Here is a 15,000-nt window from a genome sequence, read left to right as displayed (position 1 = left end):
CTGACCGGACCATTCGGGAATCCTGACGCATGTCATGGTTTTGTTAGTTGTATTTACTTTTCATTAGGCTCGATAACCACACGATTGCCTTCAAGATCATCAACAAAGAAACCATATCAGTGAAACACCTACGATCCAAATTTACAAGCTGGCTGTGTTATTCCAGTCTTCAAATTTCGAGCTTGTCAGAAGAAAAAGTTAAGGATTACGTCAATGTCGATCTGTGTGAAACTAGGGGCAACTCCCATCTTTCTCGATGTCCTTCACACGTTTAAGGATCAAGTTTTCTTTGCTTCGAGGCAATCTTGATCATTTTACATAGAGTTAACGTTAACTGTGTTCGCGTGACTGCTTCGAAGAGTAACGGCTGTTTACAAGAACTGCGTTCAAACTCTCAAGTTTGTTTATGTTAAAGTGTAACCGACAGTACCTTGATGTCATCTGCGACGGTTGTCTACGTACGGCTCACGCCACTGTGACTTAGTTCTATCGATTGCAACAAATGTCTTCTCCTTTCAACGTAAAGCTGTTTTCAAACCAGTCTTCATTGTCAGATAAGCTCCATTGATCACGCAACATCACGCATCAAGGATTACCATTCATAACTTAAGTTCGTGACGTAAGAGTGTGCTCTATTACGCTACTGGCGGCGTGTTAAAAAAATTCGACAAATGAATGCTATCTTGCACGGTTTGAAACCTTCTTTAAAAGTCTTGAAATAAAATCACCTTGCTGTCATTTGCAATGATCATCTGAAAAAAAGTTGGTGTCATTTCAGATTGCACAGTTCCTGATGGCCTGGGACTCAGCTGGCGGGATAACTTATCGCGGGATCATTTAAACACGCGGGATTAAATCGATGGTTTGGCCGAGAGTGGATTTCAAAACTACTCGTCGCAAGCCAGTCGCAGTCCACTCGCGGCCAAGTTTAAATTAATCCCACGGTAAAATATATCCCGTCAGCTACCATGAATACTATTCAAAATCTAACTTCCACTTTTTTGAGCAAAAAAGCTATTTAACAATTAGACCCGTAGCCCGCAAGGGCTACGGGTCAATAGCCCATGAGGCGAAGCCAAATTGGCTATTAACCCGTGGCCCTTGAGGGCGAAGGGTCTAATTGTTTTAGTATCACCCAACTAGTCGGACAGAAGAGGCAATAATAAAGTTAACAAATGCAAGTTGAATAAATATTTATTTGGGAATAAAACGAAAGGAAACGTCACGCTTTTCCCTACTCGAGGACTATTACTAATAGTCCTCTTGTAGCGTAGCCAAGGATTTGCATTAGTCCACTAGTTGGGTGATACTAAAATAGGTTAGCATTGCCCTGTGTGTTTAATTTTTGCATATGGTCTGGATAGCACAAGTGTTACAATTATATCCCTTAAATTCAAAATATTTTTTAAATTAAATTTTTAAAGAGTGATTGTCAGTAAAAATCAAAGAAATCTTGGCCCCGGTCAATAAATTGTTTCGCTCATACTTTCACAGTTTGAAGGACTAGGTAAGTAACCGAAGGTATAAAAAACGGTCATCCTACCGGAGGCTAGGATTTCACGCTCGCCGGAACTCGAAATTTTACACTTTTAAGCTTCTCGCTACACAGAGGTTTACATAGCTGTGAATGTTTCATTAGTATAATTGAATACATTGATTCTATTTAAGTCAAAATATAGCAATTGTTTATATGTCTGTTCTGCTCGTTATATTTCTGCATGTGCTCCCGCGCCTACTCTACTCAACTGAGACCCTGACTCTCTACCTTAAGGCACATAAAGTTGCTCACAAGAACACAGTTTCGTCACTTGGATCAATTACTTCACATCAGCTGGAAAGACCGAGTCCCTGGTGTCGACGTTCTCAAGCGTGCCGGAGCTGATAGTGCAGAAGCCATCATGACAACTCGCAACCTAGATGGGCAGGGCATGTGAGAAGAATGCCTGAGGAGCGACTCCCCAAAGGCCATCTTCTATGGTGAGCTGCAAAAAGGAAAGAGAAAGCATGGTGGTCAAAAACTCCGCTATAAAGACGTACTCAAACGAAACACGAAAAAGTACGCTGTGAATGTCAACACGTAGGAGGACCAAGCCATGGATCGAAAGCTAGAAGTGGAGAGGACTGGTGAAGAGTGTTAAGAAGAAAGTGGAGGACACTAAGAGAGAAGAATACCAACAGTCGTTTATGTTCAAGTGTCCGGATTACAAGAAGTTAAGACGGAGCCTACTTATTGAAAGGTATAATTTTTGCACGGTTTACTGAATATGCGGGAAAAGCAGATCTTAACAAGTGTTATTGATATCCAAAAAGAAAATTGAGGATAACCACGCATTTTTGGAAGATAATAAATCAACAATATTTGCAAAAAGTTTTAAAATACAAAACAATGTATGGCGTTCTTTACCAATAAATTGAAGTTTAATTATCTCTGAAAAATGCGTGGTTACCCCCAATTTTCTTTTTAGATACCAAGAGCACTTGCTAAGTTCTTCTTTCTTCGCATAGTTTTGAGACACGTAAAAATATTCCTGTATTAATAAGGACCACACATACGAAATCCGAGTATCTCGAGATGCGCAGAACGTATGCGCAATAATGATAGTAGGCACCGTCCTTAGCCTGGCTTGAGCCTGAGACCCAATCGAAAAACCAGTACCTCAGCTCGTCAGCGGTCAACTTAGAAGAAAACAGCTGACCTCGATGAGCTCTAAACTTGGGCCCGCGATATGGTCAGAGGTTAGCGGATACCTTGTCTTGACAGGTGCCAATTGAGACAGTCGCCAATTGACCAAAACATGGATGTCCGATATCAAACATGCACGCTGTAAACGGCCGCCATTATTATTATTATTATTATTATTATTATTATTATTATTATTAGTAGTATTATTATTATGATTACGATATTATTACATTATTGGGAAACTTCGTGCGTAAGCGCCCACGAGCTATACCGCTAGCCATGATTACCATGAGAAAAGCAACTTTCCTTACCAATGGTGCTCCGCGCGCTCTTTCTAGAAAAAGCAAGAGAAAACATGTTACTAGTACAGGATTGGGCGATGAAATCTATGCCATGGAGAACCGCAGTCCGACTGGTTTGCTAAGCGCGGCCGTTTAACATGGCATATAACAGTTGCTATATATTAGGAAATGGGAAGAAGGCCAGCAGTTTGAGTACGAAACATTCGTACATGTCTTTCAGAACGTTTTACAAGACAGTGCTGTAGTGCCATCGTTACCGCACGCAGTGGATGTACTATCGTTTTAGCAAAATATGCAGGCGACATTTCTGGAGTGGCGCCCCGTGGAACGGAACGACTTTTCCGATCCTCAAGGCGGAAAGAGAACGTGCGATCGCCAAGCATAGACTATTAAAGGCGACATTGGAAGATATCTTAACGAGGGCAATGACTTGAGCTCAAAACCGCCGTAGATTCTGGTCCAGGATCTTGTTCTAAAGCTATTGAGTTATGTCACTTTCAATCCGTCAAGCATTCTGCATGTCAAAGCTATGGGGATGTTGTTAGCTTGCTTAACAATTTCAAGTATAGAGAGAATAGAATACGAGCCTACATGGAGACAATAAAGTGTGGGTCCCAGAAAGTTGATACCATGGTCTCAATTTGAAGGGATTTGCAGGTCCCGGAAACCACTTCATCAGAAATTGAGTACTAGGCCATCTTTCAAGAGCATGAGACACAGACATGTAAAGAAAAAATTCTCAAGTGATCGCCGAAAAGCAGCCAGTGATGCCAATAGGCAAGAACAAGATCATGATAGTGAAAACGAGGAAGGCTCGCTACTTTTCCCGTGCCCAGAGGAAGGGTGCGTAAAAGCGTACAGGCGCGTTGTATCATTACAAGCACACCTATAGACAAGGGAACACAAGTAACTACTTGAACAGGAAACGCTGTACGACAAAGCAAAACGAGGATGCGCTTCAAAGCGAATGGATGAAGGAAGCAGGATTTCCAGTGTGCAGTTACAATGTGAAGAACAGAGCATCCAATGCTCAACCCCCCGTCCGATGGGATGGGCACTAAAGACAATCACAAAAAAAGAGAAAGACTTTTTTGAAACAACAATTTGAAATTAGTGAGCAGAGTCAAAGGAAAGCAGATCCAAATGAAGTGTCAAAATTAATGAAGTTTGCAAAGGACGAGTAAAGAGTTCGTCGATTTCAACCAGAAGACAGAAAATTACTGGATTCTTCTCACGACTGGAAGCAAAGAAAAGACTTCCTCCCAGTACAACGAACAGGGAAGAGTCGGACGATGAAAATTCTAGAGACGATGACAGAGCAGGAAAAGCACAGGTAATTCAATCCGAAATCTGTCCTCAAGTGATGAGAGAGGTTTGCCTTCAGCACCCAATTGTTTCATCGTAAGGTTACAACATGCGCACGGGAAAGAAGAAGTTGATGTCCTCACTGATGAGTATGGACATGTTGCGCAGTATTTGGGGTGAACTGGGTGTGTACGTATCTGATATAACGCAAAGAGAAAGGAATCGGTTTACTAGTCGTCTTTCACAGCTTGTAGGCAACTGCGGCTGTACCTTATAAGCCGCTTAATTAAATGTTTTCTTTTGACAACAACAACAAGATTGTTGTTGTTGTAAGAAGAAAACAGACTTTCTTTCTTGCGCATAAGGTGTGCTTGACTTTCTACCTAGCGCATAAATTGTATAAAATATAACAATGTATTTGCTTTTGAAAAATCATTTTACTTGTTCAAGTTATCCTTTGCAAAACTGTGTTTGTGAGGTACATACATGTACAGTAATGATATGGCGTCCACCTAAAGACTGCCACTGAGTTAAATCAACCATCTACGGTAATGTGAACTAATCTGCCATCACACTTTTGTGCTTACCATGCATCAACTGAGCTAACAGTCGAATGTTTACTTTGAACATGACAAAGTTGGAGTACCAGTTTGGAGACTGTTGAGTATAAATTTAGGAAAAGTGACATCTTGATGTAAATAATCAATTTAAACGAGGTTTGACGATGCTTTATCCTCCCAGGTAAATAATTATAAAAGTACCTTAATTCAAAGTCGGAGGGAAAACAGTTTCAAATCACAGCAGTCTCCGTAAAAAGTAGTGATATTCAAAATAACACAGCTTTCATTCAAATCATTAAAACTTGCTTGACTGATAAAACATCTGCTAAAACTTAGTTTTGTGGGGCAATGGTAACATTGGAGCGATGAAAAGGATCTGATTGTGCTCTCAGTCGCAAACATATATACATGAAGTTGTGCAAACTGTGTATTTTGTGGGGGGTGGTTGGGGGGTGGGTTTCATCGTAAAATGAAAGTGCCCTTAATTTATTCTTTGGTGCATGCTTTGGAACTGTGTGAATATTTTTCATCGAACTTTATCAGAATTAAACTCTTTTTTATCAATGACAGACTGGAGTGTCTGTTAAACAAGCGCAATCAGTAAAGATGGGAATCATCAAACATAGAGTGTTATTAATAGTTGCGTTGGACAGCAGAATGAACAAAATCTGATACAAAACTCATCGGACAGGAGACAGTTCCTGCTTGGCAGTACATTTTATAGTTGGTTATTTACCTGAGCCCACGGGGACGAGCTGCTTTAGAATTTCAAATAACTTCATAAATTGTAATAAATATATTCCTTTTCTATTTCAATATGGGTAGCTGCAAATCTTCTTCTACGAAAGACAATGGGCGGCCACTCAGGGCTACTTCTACATCCAAAATCACTTCTTTCAGCTTATTGAAGGCAAGGCTGACATTGCCAATAGTTTCCTCATAGCTGCTTTCACGAGGCCAACAATGCGTTCAAACTGGCCTCCCCACCAGGGCGCTCTGCTTAGATTAAACTTCCATACAATCTGGTGATGGGCAAGGAAGTCGTTCAGCTTTTCATCCTGTTTCACTTGACGAATCCAAGCTGCTGCTCCGATAAAGGTGCTCCCATTGTCGGAGTATATCGTGCTCGGTCTACCACGTCTGACTATCAGGCCTTTCAAACTTAGGAAAAAGTCAGCGGTTTCCATGCTCCATTCGAGGTCAAGGTGTAACGCTGTCGTTAGACTGCATGCATACAGGATTATATATGCCTTGTTTTCTCGCTTGGTTGAAGTCTTGAACTTTATGGGACCGGCAAAGTCTACGTCCACAACTACGAATAAGTATGATCCTTCAGTTCGATCGTGTGGTAGTAATCCAGGGGGTGGTGCGGCTAGGGCTACTGCCTGAAATCGCTTGCATCCTGGACACTTCTTCACTAGGCGTCTTAAGCGTGGGATCCAGTGTTGTTCTCGTATCTTCGTCATAGTTAAACCCACACCACCGTGTAACGTAGCTTCATGGGCCTCCTGAACAAACTTTTCACTGTACATACTCGTATCTGGGATATACACTGGATAGACACCTTGTATCCGCCCTCTACATCCCAATAGCTGTTGGCAGGAGCCCATCACCCGGAGCGTGCAACTTCCATACAGCGTCTGTGAAACGGCGTTTTCACAAGTAAGGTTAATTTTAGATACGTCTTTCCCGCGAATTAGTTTTCAAAAGCCAATCAGAAGCGGTGCATAATTAATAACACTTTATTATTAATTATGCACCGCTTCTGATTGGCTTTTGAAAACTAATTCGCGGGAAATTCAATCTAAAAATAACCTTACTTGTGAAAACGCCGTTGCACGAAAATAGGTAAGTTGCACGCTCCGGGTGATGGGCTGCTGCTGTTGGTCATTCTGTTGCAAATTCAGTTGAAGACAATCTTGTTGAAAATGCTTCGACTCCGTCCCTTCTTGTTGTGCTCTTCTTACCCAGATTCTTCGCTGCTCTCTGAGTTCTTCGGTCGTCAGTGGCCCAGTTTTCCTTTGCTGGTTCGGACTTCTAGTGTTGTGCAAGAATCTGGCAATCCAAGCGGTAATTCGCAGTACTCACTACAGGCTGACCTTGTCAAGAATGCTGTCCAAAACGTTCACTTTCTCTTCAGATGCAAGCTTGAATACTTCCTTTATGGTCTTTGCTTTATTCAGGGACTCAGGAGAGGAGAGGATGGTGCGCCGTTCCAGGCTCTGGCGGAAACATCGTAGACAACTTTCAGCTTGGTACTTTCAGCGGATTCGCGTATAACTCCCTTATGGGGTATGTAAAATTCTCTTCCATGGATTAAGTCGGGGACGTGTTCGACTACTCCAGTTTCCAACTGCTCCTGAATGATTTCATGGTAATCACTGATGGACTTCGATGAATCTAGCTTCCTTAAAAGGCTCCCAAGTCTGCGAAGGTTTCCTTCTTTGTTACTTGGCAGAGAAGGGTGATTTCCTACCCACGGAAGTCCGGTCTCGTTCCGTCCTTCCTTGCTTCGCCACAATTGCTCCTTAAATTCCTCATAGACTACACCCTGATCTCCTGTCGGTTAATCTTCAAGCCCGAAAACATCTAATCTACAAAGTTCTTCGTAGTCTGCGACAGGTTGTTTGAGTGAGGAGCATATTGGTGGTGTCTAACTCACGACCAGGTGAAGTAATGGTCCAGCCCAACTTCGCGTAACTTGCGGCTGGGTCCCATTCCCTATCAACGCGTTGTGGCTCTGAGGTGCTGATTCTAGGGCACTCACTATTTCCAGGATAAGGTGCACTGGTAGACGGGGTTTGTCTGAAACAAGAATTTAAATTATCCGAAGATGACTTGGAACTCGTTTACACTCTCCCCCATACAGTGGCTCTTAAACCTTATGTTAAGGCCTTCCAGTACAAGGTCTGAAATTCGATACCATATACAAACACAAAATTATATAAAATTGGCTATACTGAGCAAGATAAATGCACTTTTTGTAACACAGAACCTGAAATATTACACCACTTTCTCTTCCATTGTCCGCACTCGAATATATTCTGGAAAGATTGCGAGCAATACGCCTTTTCAATAACAAAACAAAACAAAGTCCCTAATTTACAGGATATCATAATTGGTAGCATAAATTCATCGTCATGTCCCTTACTTTACTATTTAATATTAATTGGTAAACTTTATCTATGGAACTGCAGAAGGAAACGTTTACTTCCGTGTATTGAAGGTATCAAATCTAAGCTTAAGATCAAATACCAAACAGAAAAATACATTTATATACTAAGAACAATAACCTATCTACATTTTATAACAAATGGACCAAGAATTTTCCTTTTTAATTAAGTTAGGTTTTGTGTTGTGTCGTAAAAGTAACCTTTTAAAGGTGTTAGAACGTACTTAATTGTAAACGTACACGCTTATATTTATATTAAGTTTTTATAATCAATACTAAGAATCATACATGCCAGCAGCAGTTGCGCGGCTGTTTGGCCTTGTATTTGCGTGTAAATAAATAATTATTAACATTGTAACGAGTATTGGAAATTGGTGATGTAAGTAGTGTAAGTAACTTATGTAATTTATTTTGTAAGCAGTGTCACGAATAAATGTTATATATATTTAAAATAAATTGATCAATTAAAAAAGACGGGGTTTGTCATCGGTATCATCCATGACGACTCCTTTAAGGTGTGGTGTTTCTTTAAAAGACTTTTGTAACGGGGGTTTTCGACCGTCATCAGCTGTGGTTTGTCAACTTTCGTCACGCCTGCTTCCATCTCAAAGTCACCTGTTGCTGACTTAATCTTGATCCGATAAACTTCCATGATACGCTTGACTGTGCCTAACATCATCTCGACCTTTCGAACACCGGAATGGTGAGGTTTCGCAGCAATTTTTTTGTGAGCTGGGCTGCATGCCGACGCGTAGGAACTTCCGGCCCTTAAGTCTAATAATGCACGACACCGGATCCCTGCAACCTCCACTACGACAATAGGGAAAACTACTGGCCCCGCACCTACTTGCGCGGCCGTCATAGAAGCCTCAACAGTTTCTCTATCACAGATGGAATAGTGATGGTGCCCCTTACAATTCAAACACGTTCTTCTGCTCTTGCATTCCGACGCTCTGTGATCGGGTTTGGTGCAACTAAAACATAAGCGCTTTTGGATAAGGATCTTTCTCCTTTGAGTTGGGTCAGTGAACTTGTTGCACTCGAACGACTTGTGGTCAGCGTTTTCGCAATAAACACACCCATGGGAACGCCCGTTCTCTCGTCGCGCGTGGTAGAATGAGTCACGCGTGGTTCTTCTCGGAGGATGATTCGATCGACCTGACGGGAACTGGATTTCTTTCGGTCCACTTGCGTAGGGCGGTCGCGAGTTTTATCCCTAGCTTATCTAGCGACATCCTTACGTACCCATCCATTAAAGGGGCTAGATCACGCAATTTCAGGCAATTTTAGCACTGATCGAATGGTCATAGAATTAACTAAACTATCAAAATAACTGTTCAAAACTATAGAAGAACTCTAACAAAACACAGGGAAGCCAATAAAGGACATCGATGGACAAAACTGGAGAAGATTGAAATGGATTGAATTTGGGTAAATTTGAAAAACGTCGGCCCACCTTTTTTCAAATTTATATCAGTCTATATCAAAATGTCATTTACAAAGCTAGGAAATCATTCTCAGTTGTTATGTGGCCGTCATTTTGCAAATGAAAGACTATTGCTCTGTCAATTTGACGTTTAGAGCTCATAATTAACAAAATTAAGCAAAATTACCTAAAATAGCGTGACTAGCCCCTTTAATATCCTGTAATCTCCTCAGTGTTCATAGCGCTTGTACATTGAACAACAGCTTGTCATGAAATTGGTGTATTTTTCACTGGGTTAGAACCACTAACACTCGGTAATGCCATGATATTCTGAACGTAAGCATTGACTATTTCAGATGTTCTCCCGTACTTGTGTTTCAAAATACTTTGGGCTCGCTCATATCCCTCACTTGAGAAAGGAAGCCCATCGGTTGTCGCTCTTATCTTTGGTTCCAGAAGGTCCTTAAGATAAGCGAATTTAGTTACACCTGCCAAATCGCTACATTTGTCAACTTCAGCTTCAAAAATATTCCTGAAGCGCAACCAATCCGTAGGGGAACCATTAAATTTAGCAATATAGTTAATTTTGGGAGCTTTGTATGCCTTGTCTCGCTGCCTTTGGCTTCGGCTAATTTCGCTGGCGCCTGGTTCTTCTTAGACTCTTCTATTTTCTTCTCAAATTCATGTTTCTGCTCTAGCTGTGCTTGCTCGAATTTTAGCAGTTCTTCGTGCTCTTTATTCTTAACAACGTTCTCCGCTTCCTTAACTCTCAATTCTTCTTCAGCTTTAAGGTCATTTACGCATTTAGTCAATTTAGTGATCATTGCATCGCCTTCGGACACGCGTCCCTCGATGGTCGCGGTCCACGTGGAAATTTCTTCCTCTGCTTTGTCAATATTGAACATTTCTTCCACCACTTGGAGCTTAAGTTGTTCTATACTTTGAACTATTGTATTCAGGGAATCACGATGCCTGGTGATTAAGAGCGCGCTTCCAATGTTTTTAATTTCTTGCGATTTCCCCAGGGTAAACTTAAGGAGTTTCACTTTACCTTGAATTCCCTTTGATATGTCTTCCATGATCCACGCTGTTTCTTGTCAAAACGACTTCAGGTCCGGTCGGAGGTGCCACTGTTTCGCGAATGCTATGATTCAACAGGCCGTTCTTCGCAAACTTCAACTTTTATTTAACTGATGTCGCTCGTCTTCAACCTTTCTTCTCACACAGCTCAGCTATCTGACAACGAACAGAACTTTTCGCAAAAAAAAAAACATCCTAGCACAATGAATCATTTTTAGAACAAGACCCCTACCCGAAAAAGCGGCATAAGCATACTTTTACCAATGCATGAACACCTAATCAACTTGTCAGTCGGTTCTGACGATAAACCACTAATTTCCGATTTAAATACAATTTAAGGAATGACAAATATTGTTAAAGAAAACTACCGTCACAATACAACTCAACTTTCACAACACAATGACTGTATTGTCGCTGGTTAAAGTATCAAGTTTGGATTATCAGTAGATTGTTGGGTAGCAGTAGCAGTAGTAATTTGTTCTCATTTAGATTATGGTAGAGTAACGTTGTTTGTTAAAAAATTGTTCAAAAACTTGAGAAACTTTCGGAATTACAGTAATTGGCCCATAATTGTTAGGATCCCATTTAATACCCTTTTTAAAAACCGGAGTTACTTTGGCCGTTTTCCATTCCCTTGGGTATATCCCAGTGAGGATGGACTTACAGAATATGGTGGTGTGCGAAGGTGCGATAATCCCGGCAGCCTTCTTTAACAGTTTACTCGGAATCTTATCAAGACCATGCAGTTGCTTTTTTATCATCAATTTTGTTTAAAAGGTTTAATACAATATCGATACTCGGAGTTTTCAGAGAAAACGATTTATCAGTGGTTTCCAGATAAAATTTAGGATTTACGTCTACAGCAGGAATATCTTCTGCTAGTACTAGTACTTGCGTAATATTTGTAAAGTGTTCGTTAATAGTTTCAGTCTGCTATATCAACTGGATCACTAACAGTTTTATTGTCAGCTTTTGGACGTCTTGCCCCTGTCACGGGAGCCAGGTTAGCTCGTTAATTTGGTTCCACGTTTTGCGAAAATTACCGTTGTTAGCTTGCAGGTTGTCAGAAACATAGAGTTTCTTTTCGAGCTCAATAGCGTTATTTGCCTGGTTTCTTGCACGCTTATATAAATATGCGGCTGAATCATTGGAAGAGATTGCCTTCTTTTTAAGGAAATCTCTTCTTCTGGTTTTACAAAGTAGATCACCAGTAATCCATGGGCACTGCTTTTTACGGACTCTTTTCCAGTTTAGTGGTGCGTGTTTATCAACGCAGCTGATAAACATTTCTTTCCATTCACGCCACATGTCGTTTGGGTCAGAATGCACATCGACATTGTCCCATGGCATTTAGTTGAGATCACTTTAAAACTTGTTTCTGTCGAAGTGCGTAAACTGCCGTGTCTCAATCATGCGAGGATCATTACGGTCGCAGTGGGCCTTACTTGTCAAGAAAACAAGGGAATGATAACTAATACCAAGGTGAATGACACCCGATTTTGTAACCTTCTTTGGGAAATTTACTTTGCATAAATCGATTAGGGTATTAGTAACTGATTAGTGATACGTGTTGGTTCCCTGATTAACTGGCTAAGACCATACACATCAAAAATATTTTCAGAAAGGAAGAAATGTACGCATTTGCTTCAGGCAACAAATTGCAGTTGACATCGCCAAGTATATATAATTCCTATTTTCGGCGACAGTTTTGGCAATAATTTTTTCGAATTCACCAAAAAGATCAGGTGGACAGCTTGGGGGTCGATACCAAGTCCCGGCTAGGAATTGCGTACTCCCTGCTTACTGATTTGGACAAATACACGCTTCAACTCATAGTTGTTTAAATCATCACGTATTCGATAGTTAAGATTGGTGCGCAAGCAAATACAAACACCGCCACCATTCCTTCCATTAATTTTACGATAATTTGTGACCAGTTCAAAGCCAGGTAAATAGACTTCGTTACTATACACTGTAGAGTCTAATTTAGACTCGTTGATTTTACCAAAATACCAACTTTAGAAGAGGACATAAATACTCTACGTTCGTCAATATGGGACAATAGACTATTAGCATTTAGGGGACGCAAAGACTAACCCTCAACCAAAGATGCTAGAAAGGTTGGACTTACCGTGGTCGTCACACTTGAAGACCTCAACTGAATCAGATTCCTAGACAGCACTGTACTAATCTACACGTAAACAGTTAATAAAATTCTGAGCAAGACGCGAGTTCCCATGAGGTTGTTTAAGTGAAGGCCACTCCGATTGAGGTGGACAGTTGCTAAAATGTTTGAATGATCAATAAATGAGAAAAGTGTGTCTACTTATCCCGGGCCGGCTCAATTCGCTCACCAACGAGCAGATGCAGATATCAAATGAAGCTATGATCCTCGCAGCTGTGAACGCAATTTTAGCAATTGCATTGAGAAGCCTGAAAAATTCAGGACTTCAACGGGGTTTAAACCCGTGACCTCGCGATACCGGTGCGACGCTCTAACCAACTGAGACATGAAGCCACTGACGTTGGGAGCTGGTCATTTGTGTGTTCTAACGTTCCCGTGATCAATGAATCAACGATGAAATTATACATGAAATGAATCATACATTGAACTGCGGATATGAAATATACCAAAGTTGCTTCGGAGCATTTCCGACGAGAATTTTGTGTGCTTTGACACAAAATCGAGAAGACGGAAAGCTGGAGCTTTCCCATCAGTGTTCAGTTGGTCGAAAACAAATCCCGAGCGATCGCTTCCAGAGAAGAAGAAAGAGATTGAAGAGCTTAATGCTATTCTAGAATCAGAGCTTACTGATACTGCTTCAAAGGGAGAGGGGAAATTCGATTTAACAGATAACGAAGATTTCGTTTCCAGAGCTACTCAAGTTAATGTTAAGATTCCGTGCGATCACAGATTTTCAGTGAGAGTTCTGTTGGATATAGCCGACGCACAAGCACGAGAAGAGAATTATTTCAATCATCTAGCTAACTGGATTTAATAGCTATACGAAATTTCAAGGTGTTTTAAAATTTGTACTTCCAGGGGGAGAGAGAAAGAATATCGTATACTGGAATACGAAAGCTAGCAAAACCAAACGCATTGATACCTCCTTATTATTTGATTCAGATGAAGAATCTGCACAAAGTGATGGCAGTGATTCAGACTCAGGGCGCTTTCCTTTTGTTAGAACTGGCCGGCCAGACCCAATAATTTTCAAACAAAATGCAACAATTTGAAGGAACACTTGCATGATAATCCCTCGCATTCTTCTCGGGGAGTATATATCATCCTCGACGTGTGTTAATGTGGATGCGTTGTGGAGTTAGTCCTTCCAAATGCCCGGTCTGGCCGGTCAGTTCTGTCAAATGTAAAGCGCCCTCAGACTCTGGAACTGAACGAAATCACATTCTAGCGATAGAAGACGTGTTCCTTTTAGTGCTTATGAAACTTCGCTTGGGACTTACGAATCTAGACTTAGCCATAAGATTTAGAGTTTCAGAAGCAACAATTTCTAATATATTTATCACGTGGCTCAACTTTTTGTACATCCGCTTTTGTGCTCTCAAAGTGTGGCGCCATAGGAGGGTTATATTGGATAACATGTCCAAAAAATTCCAAGAGGAACATCCCAATAACATCAAACTCATAGCCTGCACCGAGTTGAAAATTCAGTGCCCATCTTAACTTGTACTGCAGTCCCAAAGTTACTCAAGTTACAAATCAACAAACACTTTGAAAATCCCTTGTAGGTGTTGATCCAAAGGGAGGTTTTATGTTTGTGTCACAGTTATATACAGGATCAATATCGCATAAGCAAACTGTCACAAGAAGAGGATTTCTTGAGTTACTGTCAAGCAAAAAAGAAGTGTCAGAAGTTGAAGATGGTGATAGTATCATGGCGGACAAAGGCTTTGATATTGAAGAAGGCTTAAAGAAAATAGGGATTCAATTGAATATTCCTCCCTTTTTGAAAGAAAAACCACAGTTTAATGAGAATGAGGTCATTAGAACACAAACTATTGCAAAACACAGGATTCATGTGGAAAGAGCTGTAGGAAAAGTCAGAAATTTTCTCATTTTTAAAACAAGAACACCAATTAGTTCATTGGGTACCATAAATCAACTCAGGACATTTTGTTGCTTCCTTTCAAACTTCATGAATCGTCATGTTTTAACCGATGAAGAGGATGATTAACATGTGCTGCTGGAAGAAACTAGAACTGAACTTTCTCAAGAACTGCTAAACGCCTTTACACTAGAAATGTTGAATGCCGTGAATGTTTGTCCTTATTCTAATATTAAATATGATGCATTGCATCACAAAAGAGAAATACTTAACTGAGCTAGATACAAAATAATGTCATTAAGTATAAAACATTTCTTTAGATTGAGGCATTTGAACACTTATGAATATGTATTAGTAAGCAAATATGAGTTAGCTAAGGGTCATTACGTTTGTGCATAGTGCACT

At 40.7% G+C, this 15,000-nt stretch overlaps 2 protein-coding genes across 2 annotated transcripts in view; both read right to left on the bottom strand.

Moving 5' to 3' along the window:
* Positions 1–603, bottom strand: part of LOC138007956 (uncharacterized) — an 11,619-nt gene extending 11,016 nt beyond the window's left edge. The window contains exon 1 of the mRNA XM_068855104.1: positions 431–603. The gene's annotated coding sequence lies outside the window, so the exon portion shown is untranslated. The remainder of the gene's footprint in view (positions 1–430) is intronic.
* Positions 604–5,746: 5,143 nt separating this feature from the next.
* Positions 5,747–6,460, bottom strand: LOC138005832 (uncharacterized). Its single transcript, XM_068852009.1, has one exon. The coding sequence runs from the start codon at positions 6,458–6,460 to the stop codon at positions 5,747–5,749; it is 714 nt and encodes a 237-aa protein (XP_068708110.1).
* Positions 6,461–15,000: the final 8,540 nt, after the last annotated feature.

Source organism: Montipora foliosa, chromosome 6, assembly GCF_036669935.1.
Source record: "Montipora foliosa isolate CH-2021 chromosome 6, ASM3666993v2, whole genome shotgun sequence".
NCBI classification, from domain to species: Eukaryota; Metazoa; Cnidaria; class Anthozoa; order Scleractinia; family Acroporidae; genus Montipora; species Montipora foliosa.
Note: the sequence above shows the minus strand (reverse complement) of the source record. Positions and strands in the feature narration are given on the sequence as shown.

Excerpts from the sequence above, each read along its gene's own strand:
- LOC138005832 (XM_068852009.1), bottom strand. The coding sequence starts at position 6,460 with ATGGGCTCCTGCCAACAGCTATTGGGATGTAGAGGGCGGATACAAGGT.